This window comes from Lupinus angustifolius, chromosome LG07 (genome assembly GCF_001865875.1).
Source record: "Lupinus angustifolius cultivar Tanjil chromosome LG07, LupAngTanjil_v1.0, whole genome shotgun sequence".
NCBI lineage: Eukaryota > Viridiplantae > Streptophyta > Magnoliopsida > Fabales > Fabaceae > Lupinus > Lupinus angustifolius.
In genome coordinates, this window is record NC_032015.1 from 18,674,478 (window position 1) to 18,698,541 (window position 24,064).

General features: G+C 28.4%; 2 protein-coding genes across 4 annotated transcripts; one reads left to right on the forward strand and one right to left on the reverse strand.

Annotated features, from left to right (window-relative positions):
* Positions 1,640-5,889, forward strand: LOC109352617 (phosphatidylinositol:ceramide inositolphosphotransferase 1-like). 2 transcript variants are annotated; one of them, XM_019594745.1, is made up of 13 exons: positions 1,640-2,203; positions 2,379-2,468; positions 3,289-3,375; positions 3,470-3,538; positions 3,660-3,740; positions 4,171-4,242; positions 4,403-4,463; positions 4,546-4,648; positions 4,846-4,941; positions 5,033-5,079; positions 5,171-5,298; positions 5,574-5,654; positions 5,709-5,889. In XM_019594745.1, the coding sequence occupies exons 1-12, from the start codon at positions 2,171-2,173 to the stop codon at positions 5,652-5,654; spliced, it is 948 nt and encodes a 315-aa protein (XP_019450290.1). In that variant the 5' UTR covers positions 1,640-2,170; the 3' UTR covers positions 5,709-5,889. The 2 variants fall into 2 exon arrangements, with proteins under 2 accessions (XP_019450290.1, XP_019450289.1); XM_019594744.1 differs by having other exon boundaries at positions 5,574-5,889.
* LOC109352749 lies at positions 14,477-17,779 on the reverse strand. Of its 2 annotated transcripts, none has more exons than XM_019594939.1 (3): positions 17,481-17,779; positions 16,916-17,373; positions 14,477-14,875 (listed from the first exon to the last, which is right to left on the reverse strand). In XM_019594939.1, the coding sequence occupies exons 2-3, from the start codon at positions 17,371-17,373 to the stop codon at positions 14,644-14,646; spliced, it is 690 nt and encodes a 229-aa protein (XP_019450484.1). In that variant the 5' UTR covers positions 17,481-17,779; the 3' UTR covers positions 14,477-14,643. The 2 variants fall into 2 exon arrangements, with proteins under 2 accessions (XP_019450484.1, XP_019450485.1); XM_019594940.1 differs by having other exon boundaries at positions 16,916-17,061; positions 17,119-17,779.

Consider the following 24,064-nt stretch of genomic DNA (forward strand, 5'->3'; position numbering starts at 1 on the left):
CTCCATTCCTAAAAGAATATTTCTAAGTTTTCATAAATCATTACATAGTAAATTGAAAAGTTGTGAAATGCACTTTATATTCCTAAAATAAAATAATGGTGCATTTTCATTAATTACTTGCTTTATTCAGCATGATCATATTGTTTTTTTTATAATTAATGTATTCAAATAAGAAATTAATTTCTTTGAGAGGGTAATCATCTCTTATAACAAACAAGTATCATTATTAGGAATCAAATATTTAACATTTTAATCTATTTATGGATTGAGATCTTATTGACACATGATATTATTTTAGCAGACATCATATTTTATTATTAAAGGCAATGTTGACAAATGTTTTAGATACCTTGGTATATTAAAAATAACATTTTTCAATACAAAATATTCTTACAAAATTTATTAAAATTTCTGATAATAATAAGTAGGCTCATTAACAATTTTCTATTTTGAATTTAGTAATGATAGTTTAATCTCTTTCTAACAAGATATATGAACTCAAATTCCTAGAAAGTAGTAACGGCCACCTCAACGGGAGAGAGAACGTGTGTTAGTGGCTTCAACGGAAGAAAAATATAAAACCACCTTTTATTTTATTTTATTCTTTTGTAGTTTTTCATTTCAATTCAATATCAAAATTCAAATCACACACAACATGGCAATTTTGCATGTTACTTTCATGTCAATATTATAAAATTTAAGTAACTATTCATATTTTGTTTTGACATTCTATTAAACTGTTAATCACATTTTGTATTCTTATATACTAGTGTTGGTCGACCCACATTCATATTTTTTCTAATATATAATATACCACTTTCATAGTGTATTATTTAAAAAATAATAATTATAAAAATGTAATATATAAACTCAGTAGATAAGGAGAATATAATTAAGAAAGTATGTGGATGATTAATATTATATTAATATAAAAATGAAAGAAATATATGGAAATTTATATTAATTATTAATGAGAAATGTTACAAGAATAAATTTGAAATATAAAAATTATGTCATTGTGATGATAATTAATAGTATAATATAGAAGTATAAATAGATAGATTATATAAACATGAAATTAGAAGTTAAAAAAGTTAAAATAGAGAAACATAAAATACTCTATTAGTAGTTATTTTATGTTTATTAGTATTAGTATAGATAAGCATGAAATTAGAAGTGATAAAAGATAAAATGGAAAAATTTAAAATACTTCATGATAGTATATCCACACTATTATAGATATATTATATTATTAGTATAGATTTATTTGATTTCGATAAAATTGAGATAAAATTATGATTGTAATATCTACACTATTAATATAAATAATTATATATGTTGATTATGTTCATTTGTATTATACTTTTTGAAAAATCAATTATAATTAAATATGAATAATGAATGACATATTAACAACATATAAAACTCTTACACTCGAGTATACATTTTTTCTTTAGAGTTAATGACTCAAGGACCATAATTCAAAAATATAAACTATTTTTTTAAATGCAACTTTTCAAATCTTATTTTCTTTTAATCATTAATCATAAATGAAAAGGTGAAGTTTCTCTTTAGTTTCCTTTCTATTTATAATAATAATAATAAATAATAACAATAATAAATAGTTCATTCTTCATTCTCCTCCTCTTCTCAACTATCTCTCCGTTTTCAACTCGCGTGCATTGCAGTGCGAGAAAAAGAAGAGAATCATAGAGAGAGAAAGTTTGAACCCAGAGAGAGAAACCTTCTTACCCATTACCCATTCTAATCAAATTTCTTCCTTTTCATAGAACCCATTTTGTTTTCTCCATTAATGATTCTGTGAAACTTGGATTTTTCTGATCTTTTTGGGTTCTCTACATCTCTATCTTCCTTCTGGGTTCCACTTTTTCTGCTTAGATCTTTTTCCTCTTTAAAAAAAAATCATTTTTTGAAGTTTTCATCTTGATTCTGCTTTCTGGGTGTGATTTTTTTCAACGAAAGATTCAATTTTTGATAGTGAAAAAGTTGGAAGGCATTGATTCCTATCTGGGTTTGATGCAATTATTGTTGTGTTTTTGAAGTTCAATGGTGATGTTGACCTTAATAATGTTGTTATGAAGTAATATGGAAGTGGGCCTCACACGTTTACAACAACATCATTTTCATCATCATCAACAAAAACAAGAACATGTCGTTTTACATTGGTCGCGAGGCTTCCAAGGTTGTTTTCTTTAACCATTTACAATGTTTGCTACAACTAGTTTTCCCCCCATATAAATATGGTTGTTTTCATATAAATATAAATATTGTTGTTTTCTTTAACCATTTACAACGTTTGCTACAACTAGTTTTTATTATTAATTTAAATTTATATTTGAATTATTTTGTATGTGTAGCTATGGAAGAGATTTTGTGCAGAGATAACTACAGAGATCAACCTCCTTGCTGAGAATTGGAAGTACCTTCTTGCTGGTCTTGTTTGTCAGGTTTGTGTTGTTTTTTGGTTCCTTGTTTTGATCAATCAATCTCATGAAATGTTTCAGAGTAATTTGTTCTGGTTACCCTTTTCTGAAAAAAATGCATAGGTCCTTTCATTTACCTTTTTTTATGTTGTTGATATTTCTGAAAGTTGTTTTCACATGTGGTTATGTTGGAACTTTACTTGAATGTCACAACTCAAAAAGTTTTCTTTCATGTTGGTTTGGTTAGTTCTATAAATTGCTTGCTTTATTAAGATGGAGGTTTATAATACAATTTCTTTAGGCTTAATCACTGATCTTTTTTTCTGTCAGTGATTATTGTCAATTTTTCAATAGTCTTTGATTTTCTTGATTATTTTCAATGAGGGTAAATCAAGTAACTAGTGAACTTTGTGCAGCATTTTGTCATATTATGCAATACTTTGGATTTAGCATTCAATGCATGTTCAAAATAGGATGAATAGTTTGGGCCCAAGTGAAATATGCTGATTGCTGACATAAGTAAAAGAACTTCAATTGTTACTTAATTTATCATCTGAATTAAAATTTTACTCACATACCATGTGGATCTCTGAGACTTTCTGTTTTACCCAATGATAAAATGTTTCACTTTCTCTCATTGAATGCCATTAATAGTTTGAACCTTCTTGGAGACAAATATAGTGCAGAAATTTATTATCAAACCTCTTTTGTGTTTTTATATACTTGTCAACGTTTCGCATGAGGGGTATTTTTATAGTACAAAAAGTTAGTTGGTTATTTAATACACCTTTAGATTCTTGTAATGTTTGATATCTAACTATAAATTTTAACTGTTTTTCTACAGTATATACATGGTTTAGCTGCCAGAGGTGTTCATTATTTACATAAACCCGGCCCTACATTACAGGATCTTGGATTCTTCGTTCTTCCGGTTTGTAATTGTCGCATTCTTATCGCTCTCTTCGGTAGTAAATATGTTTTACATAGGAATACCTTCTGAATTTTTGATATTTATGATGCTATAGGAGCTTGGGCAAGATAAAGCTTATCTAAGTGAAACTTTGTTTACAACTATCTTTGTATCATTTTTCTTGGTAAAACTCGCTCCCTTCATTTAATTACCAATATGGTTTTTTTGTATGAAGTTTTCACCTGTAACAATTGTTGTAGTTTATGAAGTTTAATGACATGTTATATGATTTCTACTTTTTACAGTGGACATTTCATCCTTTCATACTCAAGAACAAAAAGATCTACACAGTTCTAATATGGTGCAGAGTTTTATCATTCTTAGTTGTAAGTGTTCTCTACTTGTGTTTATTAAAGAATTAAATTATATAACATTTTCGAACTCCATTTAATAGATGAGTTTGTCGGGTGATTAGTGTGTTGCCAGCGTAAAATGCAGCCCTTAATGTGTATAATTTGAGCTCTTAAACTAGTTATCAAACTTACAAACTCCGTGATATATCTTATATAGAAATGGATAACTCCCTTTGTTTGGCCAATTAAGTTTAATGTGGATGGTTTGAGCTTTTTAAGGAATTAAAAATTAGTGAACAAATTTTCCGATGAAATTATAAAATGACCATTTTTATGATTATAGATTTGTGATTAACTTTTAAAAAAATTGACAGCCATTTAAAAAATTTGTATCGATTTATAACCTATTGCATTTTCATGCTAGTATACAAGTTTTCTGATGGCATGTTATTAATTTCTGCAGGCTTCTCAAGCTCTTCGCATAGTGACATTTTATTCTACACAGCTTCCTGGTCCAAACTACCATTGCCGTGAGGTATAATTATTTTAAAAATGTGTTCTTGTTAAACAAACATCACATCACTCGAAGTTTAACCGTTTATTGTCTTTCTATGTACGAGTGATAAGTTACATGTTTGTGGAGTCTCCGATTTATGAAATAGTCTTCTGACAACACTGCTTCATTTATTATGCAGGGATCTGAACTTGCTACACTGCCTCCTCCAAAAAGTGTCCTTGAAGTTCTCTTGATTAATTGTTAGTGTACTATTGTATTGGAGTTGTTTACCTTCTATACCTTTGTGGTTATTTTGTTGCTCATTTTATTTTCATCGTGCAGTTCCTCGTGGTGTGTTATACGGATGTGGTGATTTGATATTTTCATCACACATGATCTTTACTCTAGTCTTTGTTCTCACATACCAGAAATATGGCACACGAAGGTAAGTTGGCTCATAAGATTCGATTATATGGGTCTGGCTGATATTTATTGAAGATTTAAGTTTTCCAACAAATTTCACTGCATCATTCTTCGCTTTAGTTGCTTCATTGTTATTTGTAACTCGTTATCATTGTCATGTTTTACCATGTTAAAATTTACGTTTATTACATGTCTTGATTATATTCATCAACGATGCAGGTGTATAAAGCAGCTCGGGTGGCTTCTTGCTGTGATTCAAAGTCTTCTGATCATCGCATCTCGCAAACATTACACGGTTGATGTAGTTGTTGCCTGGTAAGCAGCATTTTCTGATTTGTAATGAGCAAATTTTGATCCACACCCTTTTCGATTTTTGATTTTATGTTTTGAATTTGATCTATGACAGGTATACGGTTAATTTGGTGGTATTTTTTGTTGAGAAGAAATTGCCTGGTTAGTACATTTGAATGCAATCATGTATCTACTATTTTCATCTACTTCAGCAGCTATTTGGTGTTGTGCTGACTTAGTAGTCGTTTTGCAGAAATGCCCGACCGGACCAGTGCCGCTGCAGCTATGCTGTTGCCGATGAGCGTCAAAGACAAAGATGGTTGGACCAAAGAAGAGAATCACAAGTCACTGAATGGGAATTCTGTAGACCCTGCAGAATGGGTATAAAGAATCTACTTGTCTTGTCTTACTTTCCTTAACCCCTCCTATTTTTATCAATGTAATGACATTGTCTGACGCAACAATAAGGTTGTTCCCTAGTAACCACGAGGTCACGGGTTTAAATCCTGGAAACAGCCTCCCCACTTGCAGGATGAGGCTGCGTACATCTACCCTCCTCAGACCCCATTAAGTGGCAGCCTCGTGTAATAGGCCGCCCTTTTTAATGTCGTTGTCTATGTTCCGGACATAACATGGTTATATTGTCAATTGTTCAGAGGCAGAGAACTCAATCTAATGGCAAGAATATGGAAAATGGCAATGCACATCTTGCAGATTCTGCGATGAATGGTGCATAGATATATATGATCTTCAAATTGGATCTACTGAAGAATGAAGATTATTGGTGTTAGAAAGCTGCAACTTTCAACTAGGAGATTTTGTTACATGGAATATTAAGTAGCTTGATTTGTAATTGGGTTGTTGTGCTTTTTAACATGTAGTAGCCTTGATCCATTGTCAATGTTTAAATTATTTGTAGCATAAGCATGTGCCATTGAAAAATTCCAATCCATATTGATTATTATTTCATTATTTCTGTTTTCTCAGCATCTATTTTTTTAGCTTTTTTTTTAATCTAACTTTTTGCTGCCACATGGTGAGAAAATGATGAAGAAAATATTATAGGCTTTGAATGTAAAAGTAATTCATATTACCATGTTTAAATGATCTATGGTAAATATATTCATATTTTTACTGAAAAAGAGTAATGGGTATGTTAGGAGTCTCATACTTTTCCGATTTAATATACTAGTCTTTTGAGTTAAATTTTCGTCATATATAATATTTCACCCATACACAAAAAATATAATACAGATACCATAACATAAGAGCAACTATACTACCGGCCTTAAGAATCTTAATCTTATGTTGAATTGAGCCTTCAATGTTTTAATGTTTAATACAATATATTCTCTTCCATCATATAATGTAATATATTTAAGATTATTATTTTATCCTCGTATCATTTAATATTGATTCCTACATTAATAATTTTATTGAAAACAAAATGTATAAATAATCAAAACATTCTAATAGGAGCATGAGAAAAAAATAATAAATGTTGCATAGAAAATATTGTGTCATATAAATATTCAGAGTATGTTTGAATATCAATATTCTTCTTCAGACTCTCCCACATGCTCTAGATCCATTTCTATTTGCTTAGACATTATTTTTGAGTCAAATGAGGATGTAAAGTTAGTAGAATATAATTTAATTTTAGAATACACCCTATTTCGGTTATTTAAATTTTTTGTGTATACTAGTTCCAGAATTTTTTTGGAAAACTTCGTTTCTAAAAATATCAAATGTGGGTTACATGAGCATTTTTATGACCCATAATAATGACTATTTTGACTCAGGTTTATAATATTTGAGTAATAGTTTGAACTTTTATTTTTTCAAAGATCAAATTGGTAGATAAAAAAATTTATAAAGACCAAATTAAATATTTATTATTAATTTTAATAGGAGAAATTTAAATATGCCTGTCTTAAGAATTTAAGAGCTTGTAGGATAAAGATAAAGATGCCCTAATAACCTCAAATGATTTTTTTTGGTTTCCAACTATTATCCTCGCACTGGAGGCAATCATGTTCGAGCCAGGAACACCCACATATATGTGAGGCTAACTCCCTCAGCGGATATTTTTTTCATCCACAAGACTCAAACCCAAAATACTGCTTAAGAGAAATCAAACATATACCACTTGAATCAACGCATGTTGGTCCTCAACTAATGAATTTGTTAATAATATTGGATATGAAAACTAATGAAAAGTTGATCAAGTCCTAAAACATAAAAGGTGACAAGTGACATGAACCAGCACATGGTACTTTTTAGCATGTGCATGTGCTGCTTACAACACACAATAATGATGCTTTCTGAATTGTCTCAATCCTTCTGCCCCTTCTGTTATTTCACTTTTGAACTTCAAAATCCTTCTGGTTTCAGTTTATAAGATATAGACACATCACATGCATCTTTTCTTTTTCACATGGGCCATAGTCCTCTAAAAACACTTGCTCTATTATATAAGTTTCATGTTTTTCAACCATGAATTGGTGATTATGTTAAGGGAAAAACTTGTGTGACCAATGCATCTATAGGTTCATAATTTAACTAGGAGTGGTATCTTTCCTAAGCTAATAAAGATGTATTGTCCGATATCATATCTCGTATGTTATTTTGTGCCAATGATAATAAAACAAAAATAATAAAGGTTTAAAGTTTTTCAATGGTATGCGATGTTTTTCATTGAAGCATAACAACATATGAGACAACAAATCTCGATTTTATTTCATCATTAAAGCTTTTGTAAAGAAGCCTCACAGGTGGACCACATTATTGGTATATATATAATGCACAATTAAGACAAACATAGAGAGGCCCATTATAATTATGGGCATCTATCAAAATTGCTCATTAGAATACAAAAGCACTTGAACATTTAAATATTTAATCCATATTAGGAAAATGTAGCACTAAATAATTAAAATCAACAAACAAATATTTTTGGGAACCTGAAAGGGAGATATATCAACTTTTTTTAAGGATATGTTATCCTAGCATGACAACAAGAAAATAGGCAAATTATTTATTTGTTTCTAAATATCATATTATTGAGATTTTGAAGTGAAGCTAAAATCATTATTAAACATTCAACCAATAATGTTTTTGTCTCATTTATATTTTGCATGAGCACCATTCATTAACGGACTCCCATAAACTTCCATGAAAGTTATTCATAGACCATTTATCTTAGTTTAAGGGGTGTTTATGGGATGTATTGGCATGAGCTTAATTTGATTCCAATTCATATTTTTGAGGATACAATTTGTTAATATTAGGATTAAATTTGTGAGTATGAAACAAATTTAAAGTATACCTCATAATATAAATATTTCAAAACAAATAATAATAGTTTAGTACACGAGACTCTCATTTAAAAAAAAAGTGTATCAAGAGAATAAATATATATATAATTTTACCTCGACAAACAGAAGTTATTTCCATGATTTAAACTCACGATCTCTAAATTACAAGACATGTAACTAGGGGTGAGCAGGACCCGACTCTGCCCATTGTCACTCACTTATCGAGTCCAAATAGGGTTGGATCTCATCGAGTTTGAGTTCAAAAATTAGACTTAAACAATATTTAGAATTGGATAGAGGACAAACATGACCTGACCCATTGTCATTTATTTATCATGTTTGCATGTGTCTCTATTCAATTGTGTAGAATAATGCTATCTATTTGATCACAAATATTGTTGATTCTCTAATTTTTCATTATATACACATGATTAACAATATTATATATATATATACACGTATAAAATCTCATACGTTAAATTATATATCTATAATGATAAGCAAAATATTATGAATATTTTCTCTAAAAAAAGTATACATTATATTTAATCGGGTCTAAGATCAAGTTAAAATTTAAATGTTTTCACATTTGATATTAAATAGTTAAAGAAGTTTTAAAGGGCGTTGGAGGACATAGTTGCAAATAGCAAACAAGCTCCGCATCAATAGAGAAAGCTATTCTTTACGGGGTCAGGTTAGTTTCAGGTTTAGAACTGGGTCCGATTTTTTAAAAAATAACCTACTAATATTTGGGGTCGGCTATAAAATATATCTTATCTGACTCATGTTCACCCCTACATATAACCTTATTATTTTGCCAAGATCCACAAAAGAACTTATATGAATGGGAATATATTATTATATCACGCAAATGATTTTTGATATAAGTGAAGAATTTTTTTATTTATATTAAATTATGAAAACTTATAAATTTTAAAATATAAACCGACTTTAACCTCAAAACAAGTTAAGTCTAATTTTTAAAATTTAAATTCATCACGTTAAGCTTTTGTCGGGACAACTCAATTAGATGAGATATGTGTTGGTATTGAAAACTCGTATCTCATTATTTTTTTAAATAACACTCCTATATTATTTTATTACTAGTACCTTACAAATGGTTTATCATAATATATTTATGGGATTATATTTTTCTTCTTCAATGATATAGAGTTATGGACTGTAATTTCAGATAAGCTACCCAGATCATGCATGTGGATGTGTCCATTTTCTTTAACAATACACTAATAAAGCTTTGGTTTAGTAGTGTAAGACATCGCTAAATCCCTAGCATGATCAAAAGGTTAATAATTCGATTCATGAGAACAACACTTGTTGGGTGGGATAACCACGTGTCCGAAAGAAATTAATTCATTACCCATAAAGTGAATGAAAAAAATATTAATAATACATTCCAGACCCCACACAGCAAAGTCGACCCATTGACAAAAGGGTAACGTTTGCGTAATTTAAGCAGAAAAGATAGGCTACTCATATTGTGAGACAGACAAGCACACAAAAAACTACACAAACATAGGTTATAAATCTAAGTACAATAATGTTTTTCTTTACAACAAGGTTATATATTAAAACCGGAAGACCAACTTTTTGATCGGGAGAATTTGTGTTTCACTTATGTGCTGTTTTTTTCCCTATATGAGGGCCCTTTTTGATCCCCATATAGGTAGTATGAAAATTATAACACCAGGACTCACTTAGGGGAATGATACATTTTGTTTTGTTCTTTTGTTTACAACAAATTAATCGGGTAGTGACTCAAATTGTAGGCTATGTGATGTAGTTGTAATATTGCGGTTGCAGTCACTGTCGCAATAACGTCAATCATAATTATGGTATTATACTAAATCATAATGATACGACCGTATTGAACTGTATTTAGATAATATTAGTGAATCTTTATATATTATCATCCTTTATGGTTATTCTTTGTTTCATTAGTTACAAATTATTTCAGAGTGTTTTATAAGTGAAAATTTTATTAAATAAGGAATAAAATTACATATATATAATTATAAACAAAAATACAAAACGTAGAATGTAAAAGGGAACAACTAACCCCCAACCCATAAAGTTAAGAGTCCTAACAATAACATTTCAATCACAAAGTTGGATGAAATACCTTTCAAACTAAGATATGCATGTAATTTTTTGTGCCGATCTTTGATCCATAACTAAGATTTAGATTTAATCTTATCCATTAGCTCCTTATATACACATTTTTGTTGTTGAAGATGACATCATTTCAATACTTCCAACAGAAAAACTATTCCAACCATTTAAATAACAGAGCAAACTTCTTGCAATAATCTACTCTTAGTCGGCAGAATATGTTGCAAAAAGTGAGACTTTCCTATACGAGATAAGATCGTAACAAGAAAATTTTGGGTATATCTTTGGTCTTTGGTGCTATGTAATACTACACTTGTAGCAGGAAATGATTACACTCGGATACGCTACATATTTTGTACATTTTCGTAAAATATTACAAATATCCTTTGATAATTTTTTTTAATTGTCCCCAAGTTTTTACATATTAGGCACTTTATTTACTTAATTTGTATACACTCCATTTATTACAGTTTTAACAAGATTGGGCCGTGTTATACAGCCCAATTTATGTATGTGGCCCATATTGGAAGTCCATTGTAGAAAGGAAAGTAATTGTTAGGCCTATTTTTCAATTAAAAAAATATCTGAAACTTTTAATTGTATTATCTTTAGGCGAATCCTCAGGAGATAATGTCATGTATGTTTTATGGAACTGCCAACTCTGTCCCTTGAGAAAATGATGCCAAGAAAATATAAAACTAATCAATTTCGGAGTGTATGATTATCTCTCCTAAGTGTTATATCCTCCTAATGATCCCATGCTTACAAGATAGTGACATATGTCACTTCTAAACTAATCATTAATAAACAAAGTATCACCTTGTAACATATGTGATTTTCTGCGAATTAAGCCGACCTTATCCAAAATCTCTATACTATCATAAGCAAGTCTATAATACAAGTAGTTAAGTTTGCAGCATCAAATATACTCTAAATTTTTGAAGTGGTAATAACCCTTTCTTACCCTAAAGTCTTTAACTCTATACCTATCCTCACTACCCCAACTACTTCCCCTCCAAATCACACCTCGTCCTATAAAACCACCACCCACTCTTTCACCATCAACCACCCCATCAATCATTTGATGCATCAAACTCAAAAACTTGTATCATAGATTCACCCATTTATCATATAAATTATTAAAAGGTGCATTTTGAATAGTTGATTCATCCCGAGAGATGGCTTAGAACTAATTGTTCATTATTTAATGAATTTTTCCGTTTTAATACTCTATCCTAGAGTTATCAATATTTATCAAATTTGTTCCTATCTAACGGAATGTTATTAAATCAAAAGACAAATACATAAATAAGAAAAAGATGGCTTTTCCCAGATGAAATGGTTATACATTTTTTACCTATATATTTCTTGAAATATGTTTTGGTATTTTGAGTTAATATTATATCGAGGTGATAATTATTTTAAACACACTTACCTTATATATTTTCATGATTAAAAATACGTAAAATAGATTAGTTAGATAGTTAGAGGTTAGCTATAGTTAAATTCATTGTATTTTCTATATAATAAGTTAGTTAATTTATTTGTAAGTAATCCGAGGTTCAATTCATTCAATCCTATTCAATGAATGAAATTTCTCTTTGATTCACATCCATGGAAAAAAAACATATATATCTTGTTTATTATATTCCTCTCATTTTTTACACAATCAAAGAAATAAAATAAAAAACATTTCTCATTTTTCTGTATCTCTTTTTATCTCTTTATCCAAAGAATAGGATATAAAATATACATTATTGTATACTTGTCATTTTTTCTTCTTACAACTTTCTATCCATGCACATATAAACAAACTATGCCCCTTAAGTGGAACTATCATTTGAGTCATTGTAAGAAATGATGAGGGAATATTGGAAGCATGCGCTCCATAAGAATGGCATATCTAAGATAATTGAAAGTGATATCAGCAACGTTTTTAAATTAGAAAATTAGTGAAAAGAATCATATCCCACTTGAACAATGTATGATACCATATAAACAAAGAATAGGATATATTAAATATTGTTGACTAATGTAGTGTTTATTCATATTGAATTAATATAGTTCATTTTATATATTTGAAGAAGGATTAGTTTCTTTATTTTTCATGTAGTGGATTTGAATATTTGATCCTTTCTTTGTCTACCACCCTTACATGATAATTAATTAAATCCTTTAAATCAACTTGCATAAATCTAGCTAATATGGTATATATCTTTTGTTAGATATACACAAGAAACAAAAAAAATCCCATTGTGCAAACAAAACCGGTATTCAAATAATTTCAAGAAAATTATGCGTTCCTAGATTTTTATTTTCACCAAAGTATCCTAGTTTGCTTGATTAAAATTGATAAAAAATTTCCACAATTGATATTTCTTATATTCATGTGTGATCACATTGTTATGGACTTACTTCTAATTCAGTAATTATAATGTGCATTTCTCTTTTTCCCACATAAAATATTAGAGATATTATATAGAGATGAGGGACATATTATTGGAATTCTCAATTTTATTCTTCAGATAATAGTTATGTATTAATGAAGTAAGAGTACATCATTCATATATTAATTATTATTAACTGCACACCTAAGTACATATATTAATTATTATTAACTGCACTTGAATATGAATATTATATTCATATATTAAACTCTTCATATAATCCAATTTTAAAGTTTGAGATGTATGTTGTTGGGAAAAGAATTTAGAATTTTTAATGCTAAAATTTAGGATTTAACTTCACTATAGTAAGATTATTTTTAAAGTAAGCAAGTAATTAAGGTCATTTTATTAAGTAATGATATAATGATGAATGGGTAGTTAGTTTAGATGGCATATATATATCCGATTTTCCTTAATCAAAGTCTTAGATTCGGTTTTTATATATGAAAAAATCTATATTAGGCCCAAGTTTAATAAGATTATTTCCCTTTAAAGATATATGTGATTTAAAAAATTAAATTTATATTTATACTATATATAAAGGCAAAACTATAAATAACTATCATAACATAAATTTTCACATTCCAAAATTACTCTTTTGTAACTCCCCCATTAATAATCATCATAAACTTTCAAATATTACTTTTATTTTTTTCCACAATATATCATTATTCTTCCACACATTTTCTTATTTTTTATCTTTTCTTCTTCAATTCTATATTTGATTAATCTTCCTATGATCTCTATTGAATTTCTATGTAACATTTATTATATTAAATTATTTTTCTTTAAAGAATGGAACACAAAAATGATACATATCAAAAAATAAGAATGTGGATCGATAGCATGAAGTGCTGATCAACATGCTAGTAAAAATAAAGGTAATAGTGTTCTCTCAACATAAAGATGGAATCACCTTCAAGGACTATAACATAAAAAGGATTTGTTAGGGATTATCATAAATTATATAGTGGTTTGATTTTTTTAAAAGAAATGATATACCTATCAATGTATTTAAATTTAGAAAAACTACAATTATGAAGTAACATTAGGAAAGTTATAAAGCAATAGTATTGAACTAGTAGTCACTATTGTAAAAAAAAAACTTGATCATTGTTCTTTCAAGTTAATTCAAAAAGTGATTTTAAATTCCAATTTCCAATCGTAATTTGTCGCAATTTTATCCACTTGATATATTTTCCCACAATTTTCTATAATTGCGATAAATACAACGTAACCATATCGACACTCGAAAATGAGAACCCATAGATGATACATGTAATGTTCTAGCAATGATGTAGAGAACACAATGCAACCATTACCAAATTCCTTGTAAATAAACTAATTGGAGAAATCACCATAAAAGAAAAAGTATGGGCATCAATACAATACATGATAATATACATTTCACTACGATAATAATATATCTCCTGACATAAGGAGATAAGTTATCTCCTCCGGCTAATAAAATCATGACATATGTCTTAATTAATTATTTTCTACAAAAATATTTCTAAAACAAAACAAAACAGTACATATGTCATACTTTTATTGGCCGAACGAAATAAGTAATCTCCTCATACGAGGAGACTAAACATTTTAATCTTTGTCTAGAAATTACACTGATTCTAATAATAGAATAAGAAAGGCTTCTAAAACTCAATAACTTAGGTGAAATTCACAACAGAAAATGAAAAACTGTCTATTTGCAAAGGCTAAAGGATGTTATAATACTGCTACATATATAAATCCATTAAATCACTCTAAGAAACTAGTATTTCTTTCTTTCTTCATTTCTTACTTTATACTATGCATGATACTGATCCGGGAAATTATGATGCTGGCACTTTAATGCGAAAAAGCCACGATATGATGAATATAAAAACTATGCAAGCAAGCAGAAAATTCAGGAAGCGATGGCCGTGCCAAAATCTCGGAGGTTCTGGTGGAGGAACATGTGCTGAGAGTATGGCTGCTGTAATGGTGTAGTTACTCGAATGCTCTGTTGATTCCTCGTTTGGTCCGAAAACATTTTGTGCAACGCAATGGCAAATTTCGCAGGTCCTAGTAAAATTCAAGAACACAGAAATGATTAGAAATGACACATTTAAAAATTAGAGGAGAAATCTGTCTCAATAAAATGATCCGAATATGATCATAGTAGTTAAGTTTTGAGAAACTAGACATGAAAGATGCCAAAAACTATTGTTCTAGATGTCCTCATTGTTGGCAACAAGCAATCGGAATAAAAGAACGAAAACAGTAAACAGACAAGAACAACAGATTTTGTTAACGAGGTTCTGCCAATTGTGTCTGCATCCTAGGAGCGTTTGAGCGGCTATATATTATTAGAGATATCCCCATTAGGGTTTATAGAATATAAATATGTATAGCTTAGTACAATGACAACAATTTCGCTCCACTCGCTTCACCAGCGACGACTCATTTGATACCACAACTATGAACCATACACAACACTCATAATGAAGGGCAATATTACCATCTCTAAAGCGGAATGCTCGAAACGATAAAGAGAACTAAGAATATGTCGAAATGATAGAAACAAATTAGGACATAAAAGATCATATTGTTAGCATGCACAAACATGAACCATTAAATAACAAAATCCTGAGGTTTTCGGCTCATGCATATATAGAATATGAGAAGAATTGAAGGGGTGAAGTATTTATTCCATCACTATTGCAATAAATGACTTCGATTTTAAACTTAACTAAGTTAACCATCAATTACTAAGTAGTCATGGTAGAAAGTTTAACAAAGCAGAATAAATCATAATTTCGAAGTCTACAAGCTCTATTTAGCCCAACTCGAATAGTTTCTGAAAAAACCAGGTAGCTTTTCGAAAACCCTTAAAACTAAGGAAAAGAATATGACATCACCGACTTTTTTAACACCATGTAAGGCACCAATACATATATTGAAAAGATTTCCAAATAGAACATATTCAAATTCTGTTCATTTATATGATTTAAATTAAGCCATGAAATCATGCACTTGGACCGATTTGCGTCCGAATTAGATATAACAATAGATCCTTCCTCAACAATTGGCTCATAAAAATTGCTTTTTCAGTTGACAGTGAAGCATGGACCATTCCACCAATAAAGTATACCCTACCATTTATTCATGAAAGTACAGAAAACTTATCTCATTATTTTGATTCAGAATTTAGGCATTGCAATTAAAATCGAGGACTATAATTGTGACAGTGAGTAGAAGTTATTAACAGTTATGTTATAGTATCTGCAAGTGACACTTCTGAACCATTACATGAAGTAAGAAAATATTTTACCTCCGAACTGCAACAAGGACCGGGAAAATTGTACCGATAGCTTTTGGTAGACACAACAATCATGCGCAAAATTTAGTTCTTATCATGCATCTTCAATAACAAGATTATCTAGGACCGATAATTTATTGATTAAACTATTCTCGGTAGCACATCAGCAAAGAACAACCATCCACTAAGATATTTGTACACATGAATAGCAAGGTGCAAGGGTCAAATCTCCACTTTGATAGAGATAAAAAGAAAACAAAATGGAGATTCCTAAATTTCAGAAAAGGGACCCAAGCAAACAAAGAATCTCACTGTTCTCGGACATGTCAATAAATCGGACAATAAGTGGAACTAGCTAAGACTTTTACACCTTACTTTTTTCATCATCTTCTTTAAAACAACTTAATCTTCTATAACTTTCCCCTTTAATGAAGAAATAATTGACCCTGACCCCTTATAGTTTTTGCTCTTTAAACCTTCTAAAATGCGCTTCCGAGTACTTTTTACATCACCTTGTCCAGTTTTATATTCATCTCTTAAACAATCCGCAACTCAAATTCCGGAATGTCTTTAACTACTTTCCTACTCTATCATCATCATTAATGTCATATTCATACCATTCAAGCACACATTAAACAACAGCAACACTTAACACAAAACCAGCCAAGAAATTCCAATTCAAAATTCCACTACTAAAAAAAAGGTATCTTAAATTTTTTTCCTCAAAGACCTTAGAAATTAGCAAAATAAACACACAAGTTTTACAATAAAAAGAAGAAAAGATAAGATTTTTTTACACTCACCTATTACCCTTAATCTTGAACCAGGTTTCAGCACAGTGTTTGTGAGCTGCAGCTAAATCATCCTTACAACAACAACCCAATTCAATGGGAACTCCACATTCATGACTATCACTCTCCAAACCCATGTGACAAATTCTACAATCCCTCTCAACTTTATTACCCAAATGCACCTTAATCTCAGGAACACCACTTGCAATTTCAACCTCAACAGAACAATCAGTAACAGAAGAAACTCTCCCAGTATCAGCAACAACACCATCAACCTGAACTTCAACCTCATTATCAGAAACACCATCAAAGTTATGATCTTCAAACTCACCACCATTTATTGAATAGAAATGAGAGTAGCATGAACCATCTTCTGCATCAGATAAATATTGACTTTCCCCTTCAGCACTCACCTCACTTCCAACAACAGAATGACGATTATGTCCTTGCTCTAAATCAACATGTGACATCTGCAAAATTCAATTTTTTTTACACCTCTAAGAAAAAAAACAACAAAAAGCACAACAACAACAACAACAAAGTTTTCTCAGAACATGAACAACCTCAAACTTTGTACCTTTTTGTGGTATGTGAATAATAAGAAAAGGCTTCAATATATAAAATAAAAAATGGGTTTTTATTTAAGAATTGAGAAATAGGATTAGGTAACCATTGCCATCAACCCCATTAATGAAACCTTCAAAAAGTTTCAAGTTTTGGAACAGGTTTAGGAAAGTTTCATCTTTTTATTTCTGGTTCTAGATCAAGAAAAGGGTGTATGAAGATGGTGTATGAATGAGACAAAGACTATTAGTATGAGATGGTTGAAGAAGACAGAGATAGTGACACTGCAAACAAGAACAGGAACATGTTGTGAAAGAAGAGAGTTATAGAGTAACTCCAGGGAGATTGCATTCATAAATAAGTTACTTTAAAAAAAGCAGCAAAAAAAGAAACAAAGAAAAAATAATATTAAATTAATAATAGTAGCTTTTTATAATAATATTTGTGGCTGTTTTTTAATATAATAGAGTTTAAAATTTATGGACTAACATTCAGCACATTATCCACCATTAATTTATATTACTTTTATTTTTAAGAGTCAATAACGGTCAACAAATCAATGGTGAATGATTTACTTACAATATAAAAATCACTTACTATATTAAATATTTTTTATAAGATAAGAAACAATAAAAGTAAATATGAAATATCATAAAAGTACGCTATATTTGATGTTTATCAAGTAAATATTTAATTATTAAACTTTTAATTTAAATACATTTCTTTTCAATTAATTATAATATCTGATATATTGAGTGAATGACACAATATTCGAGATAGCAAATATAGCTGCTTCAAAACTTTTAGAATAATAATAAATAATTTTATAAATTTTGAAAACTAAATTAAAATCTAGTTTTACTTTATAAATGCTATTTAAAATAGCTTTCTCAAAATAACTTTAAGACTAACACTTCTTTTTAAGATGCTAAGCGCTCTTCAATTTTTGTTTGTTGAGACTTGAGACTCTAATAGTTTATTAACTAAGTCAAAAAAACTAAAACTACAAGTTTATGTTGTGGAAATATCCCTAAGGAAGAGCTCATATTCTAGTCTTGTGTGAAAAAACATGTCACTATAAAAGCTAACCATTTATGATATGGATGTTCCTAATTAAAAATATATTTGTTACTCATATGAAACTCTAGACTTGACCAGAAAATGTAAAGTAAGAATATATATTTTCCTTTAATTTTTGTCTTTTCCCTTTTTATTCACTTTTATAGTACCAAGGAAACTTTAATAAGACAAATGTTTGTTCCATATAGTATAATTTTTAATATAGAATAGTTGTATTTTAGGTGATTTTAACTCCATCAAATGTGATTGTTGGAATAATGAGAGTGAATTCTTAGATATTAAGGCGAGTGTAGAATTCACACAAGTAGAGAGTTAGGCAAGTGAAGAATTAAACAAGTGATATATAAGACAAATGTTAGATATTAGACATATTTGTATAGAACAATGAATTTAATGTGCACGCTATAAGACAAAAAGTGCAACACTACTATAATGTTCTTTTACTCTATCCCTTTGTTGTTTCCAACCTACTTGTCCCTTATCATTTGAGAATATAGAGTTTATTTGGTTGACAAGAGAAAATAAGAAGAGAGAAAAAGGTGGAAAAAAAAGAAATAAGATAAATTTTTGTAATATTTGGTATAAGAGAAGAATGAAAGATAATGAATAGAAAAAATATATTTTATTCTCTTTCTGTTTTGTTTGGTTGGATAAAAAATAAGAAGATAGTGACGATGCTGTGGTTCAAATTACAAAATTGTTTCTAAAATAAAGAAAAGATAGAAAAATGTTGTTTTATTATTAATTAAAAATAAATATTGTAATTTTAATTAATATTTTCAATTGATATGGTTTGAGACATAGTTTGTGACAACAAATCTTTGTTCCAGATAAAATTTATCTATTTATCCATCACTCGTAGCACACCACAAAATCTTATTAAAAACTTAAAAAGTACTAAAAAGTTGTTAAATTTATAAATAACAACATATCTATGAATAAGGGCTTTCAAATTTAAATGATATTATTAATACTAATATATCATTATCGGGTTAAGTTAACTTTAACAAACTGAAACAACTAGCTAATTAGATGTACACAATATTAGTAGCTTGAGTGGTATGATAACTCATTTGTACAATATTAATAATGTATTCTATATACAGTTTGGTATGTATAGCAGGAATATATGTCAAATGCTCAAATAAAGTCCACCCTTAAATATTTAATAAAATAATAACATAATACTTTTAAATTTAAATTAAATAAACAATTTAAAATTCAATAAGGAAAAAAGTTTATAAAGCAAGCAAAAAATAAAAAGCTATATTCAATTCAAAGTGACATGTGTCAACTTTCATACTAACACTAATAATTTTTAAATAAATAAATAAATTTAAAATATTAAATTTGAAATTCAAAAAAGCAACCAAGTGTCTAAATTAGAATAGGTAAACAAATTAAAAATTAAATAAAGTTCACCTTAAAATGACTCGCAGTTTCCATAGAATTGATGACTAAGATGTGAAGTAAGTTTTTTAAACTTACTCTTGGAGTAAATGAATCCCCTCCCTAGAATAAAAACATATTTAGGTCTCCTCAAAGTTTCATTAATGAAATATTGAAAAAGTGAAAATGGTCACAATAATATCAAATGTTTATGTGTCAAATTAGTCTTTTTAACATTTTAATGACTCCGAGCATTGACTATTTTGACTTGTATTTCAAATGTTTGAGGATTAATTTGATTTTTTACTTTTTTATTTTCTACAGGTATCTTCGCATTGGAGACAATACTGTCCGAGCTAAGAATATTTAAAAGTATATAGGGCTAACTCTCCTATTGAGTATTTTTTCTATCCACAAGACTTGAATCTAAGATATTGTTTAAGAAGAATAAAACATATATCACTTGAATCAACACACGTTGGTTTATAGAGATCAATTTCGAACACACAAAATTTATATGGTTAAAGTGTACATTCACTCTTCCTTATGCATATTATTATAGATTATATATATTCCAATTTTTTGTACTACCAAGGGCATCCTCACTTTATACATAAGGAATTAATCTCTTTCGACGTTTGTGGATATTACTCTTAATAAGTGTTGCTCCAAAGAATTGAATCATTAATCATTTGGTCATCCTAGAGATCTAGCAATGTCTTATATCACTAAACAAACATCTTATTTGTATATATATTCCATATTGAACTTTATAATAATATTATATATGTATTAATATATTATCTTGCACTCAAGATTTATTAACATAATATATTAATATTATATTAATATACTTAAAATTTCACACAGCAATATATTAATATTTGTATCCAATAAATACTCAATTTAAATCACACATAATGATAAGGTATGGATATGTCTAGATAGAGTGGAGTGGAATAAGAGTAGGACAAGATATGATTATATGTCACACGATGTACATTTACCTGAAAATAATTATAATAATTTCTAAATTACTGTCCCCAAGTGTATATTATAATTATATAAATTTATGGGAAAATATGGTGGATATCTATCATATTTTTTATTATTAAAATAATTATTATCATGATTCTATTTTTTTATTTTGTTATTAATATTTTTTATTTTTAAAGTAAAACCAAATAATAAGTTGAATATTATAATAAATATAAAAAATTACAAAATATCTGTCTACATTCTAATAATCATAATTATAGTTGTCATGTACTTGCGACTCCCCAAAACTGCAATACTATAACATCAATAGCTATTATGGATACAATTTAAAACGCTATGTTATACCTTTAAATTCAACTTTACATGACAACAAGGAACATTATTATGATGTTGAACGTTCATTTATCATTCTTCTTGAATGGGCCAAATTATTGTTGTTGGATTATTGTTATATTGCATTCACTACAATTTTAGAAAATTATAGGAAAATTTTGTCCACCCAAAAGCAAATTGCCATATTTTGAATCACTTTGTTACAATAATACTAGGTACTAGGTTTGGTGAGTTTTTCTCCTCTTTTTGGTCTCGCACAGGTATCCTCGCACTGGAAGCAATGCTGTCCGAGCCGGAAACATCCACAGATATGTGGGACTAACTTTCCCCACGAGTATTTTTTCCATTTACAAGACTCGAACCCGGGTTCTTGCTTAAGGGAAATCAAACATGTACCACTATTCCTATAATTAAGTTTTTCTTATATACTAGGAAAACCTTGTACAGCTAACTGAATATTATCAAATTTGCAAATACTTGAAATGTTATGGAATGTGATTGATGTTTTAAATTGGGGTTAAGTTTATAATTATGTTGGGTTTATTGTAATACCCCAAAATTTATGTTTTCTAATTTATTTTTTGTATTTACTATTATGATTTAATTTTAAATAATGAATGACCTCATATTTTATTTTATGGTAAAATAAATACAATAGTATAATCAATTTACTTTAAGAAAATAACACAATGTTAAGATAAGAATGAGTAATATAATTTTGTTGTTATTTTATACTTATTGCTATTATTATGATTATCATTATTTTTACAATTCGATTATATATGTCAATATATTATTTAATTTTGAAAGATAATATTTGTATATAAGTTATTTTGATCTAATCTTATTATTATATATGTTTGATTTCTTATATAATTTTTATTGTGATCTTATAAAACAATATTTTTATTATGAATGTAATATTTATGCATTATTAATGTAACAATTTATATGTAATTAGTATATCATTTACCATTTATTTGTATTATTTTTTGAAGAGTTAATGATGATTAAACATGAATAATAAATTGTGAAATAATAGTGTATAAAAATTATACATTGTTTGTGCATACATTCTTTCCTCTTTTATTATTCCCATTATTATTATCATATAATTAAAACATTTGATTTGTAATAAAATTTAAAAATTCACAATTGTTATAAAATATTATTAAGTTATTTAAATACCGAAGGCATGTTTAATCTAAGGTTTCATGTATTCATATATATAACACATAAATCATGTCAAATTTTATTTTTATGACAGTGTTTTTGTTTGTTAGAAAAAATTATTACACAAATTTCTTGATACATGATAGACAATGATTGGATGGTGATATTGAGGTTTATGATTTATTTACTATTATGGGGATATATAATCTAATTATATTGTTTGTTGATTAGATATTAGGATCCGTCGATTAGTTTAGACACACGAATTTTCAATAACAGAAAGATTGATTTATTTTAAAAAGTAGACTAAGACTTTTCTACGAACTCAGAGCAACGAGTAAGGGACTGAAACTTCCAATAGACATGTTGTTTGTGAAAACTTTTAATCATGGACCGGACATTCAAGATATTTTAGAGATATTAATTCAAATTGATTACGTTGTCAATGAGTGCTAAAATATACTTATATTATAATTTAAGGTGGTGAAATTTATTAGAGGGTTGCATTAAAGATTTTTCTCTTACATTATTCTTCATGCTGATTTTCTGTACTCATGAATAAGTGCAACCATATTTTAAATTCGATCCATTTTATGGTTAGCCATATTTTCAGACAAGAGAATGTTTGTGCTAATAAGCTTGCCACTTATGGAGTTAGTTCTAAGATTGACTCTTGGTGGAATAGCATGCCGAGTTTTTTGTATGATGATTTTTACATGAATAGAAATTTGCTTCCTAATTATAGGTTCCGCAACTTGTAAGCTTTTGGTGTCCGTTTGTAATCCTTTACTTTTTAATGAAATCTTGGGTGTGTGTTAGCACCTTTGTTTAAAAAAAATGCTGATTTTTTATACCATTGACGACTACAAATGTCATAGTTTGATTTTTTTTAAATAGTTAATCATATTTTCATTTCACCATGTTTGGGCTTTATAAATTTTTTAGGTAAATTGCTTAAGGAGTATGAGTTTGAACCATGTTGAAGACTAATTATCTCACAGTAATGTACCTGACTTTTCTATAAATTATTTTTATTTGTATAAGTTATTTTAAAAAAATTATATTAGATTACACATGACTTAGTGGATTATGTATTTCTCTTTTAATTTAATGTCTAATGTCATTGTGAAAAATTAATGTATCATTTAATGTATTTATTTTATATTTAATGAGATTTAAGAGAGTTGTTTTTTACTAAAAATATTATTAATGATTAAGTAATTATTAAATTTGCACATATTGTATCATTTTTTATTATGAAAATTAGGATGCATTTTGATACCAGAGTAGTTTAGTTTCTTTCAGATTGTAATATGAATCAGTCATATCTAAATTAGACACTTAAGGACTATGTATAATCTAATGTAAGGATTAGTTGGTTTAGAATATGTTTGTTATTACTATGATGATTCATTATATTTGGAAAAATAATATTAATATTAAGACTAACTACCACAATATTGTTGTTCTATTCATAATAATGATAACCACTACATTACCAACAACCTAGTTTTGATTGATGTTAATGAAGGCTACTATAGTGGTAAGATTTTAATGTAAATTTGTAACCAAACACAATATTACAACTTGAGACTATGACATACTATAAGTTCATGTTGACTT

What these genes read in the sequence shown, in the direction of transcription:
- LOC109352617 (XM_019594744.1), top strand. Translation starts at nt 2,171, where the DNA reads ATGTCGTTTTACATTGGTCGCGAGGCTTCCAAG. An exon ending in TGAAGTTCTCTTGATTAATT is followed by an intron (nt 4,464 to 4,545) that starts GTTAGTGTACTA and finishes TTCATCGTGCAG; the next exon opens with TTCCTCGTGGTGTGTTATAC. An exon ending in CAGAAATATGGCACACGAAG is followed by an intron (nt 4,649 to 4,845) that starts GTAAGTTGGCTC and finishes TCAACGATGCAG; the next exon opens with GTGTATAAAGCAGCTCGGGT.
- LOC109352749 (XM_019594939.1), bottom strand. Translation starts at nt 17,373, where the DNA reads ATGTCACATGTTGATTTAGAGCAAGGACATAATCGTCATTCTGTTGTT. An exon ending in TTCAAGATTAAGGGTAATAG is followed by an intron (nt 14,876 to 16,915) that starts GTGAGTGTAAAA and finishes GAATTTTACTAG; the next exon opens with GACCTGCGAAATTTGCCATT.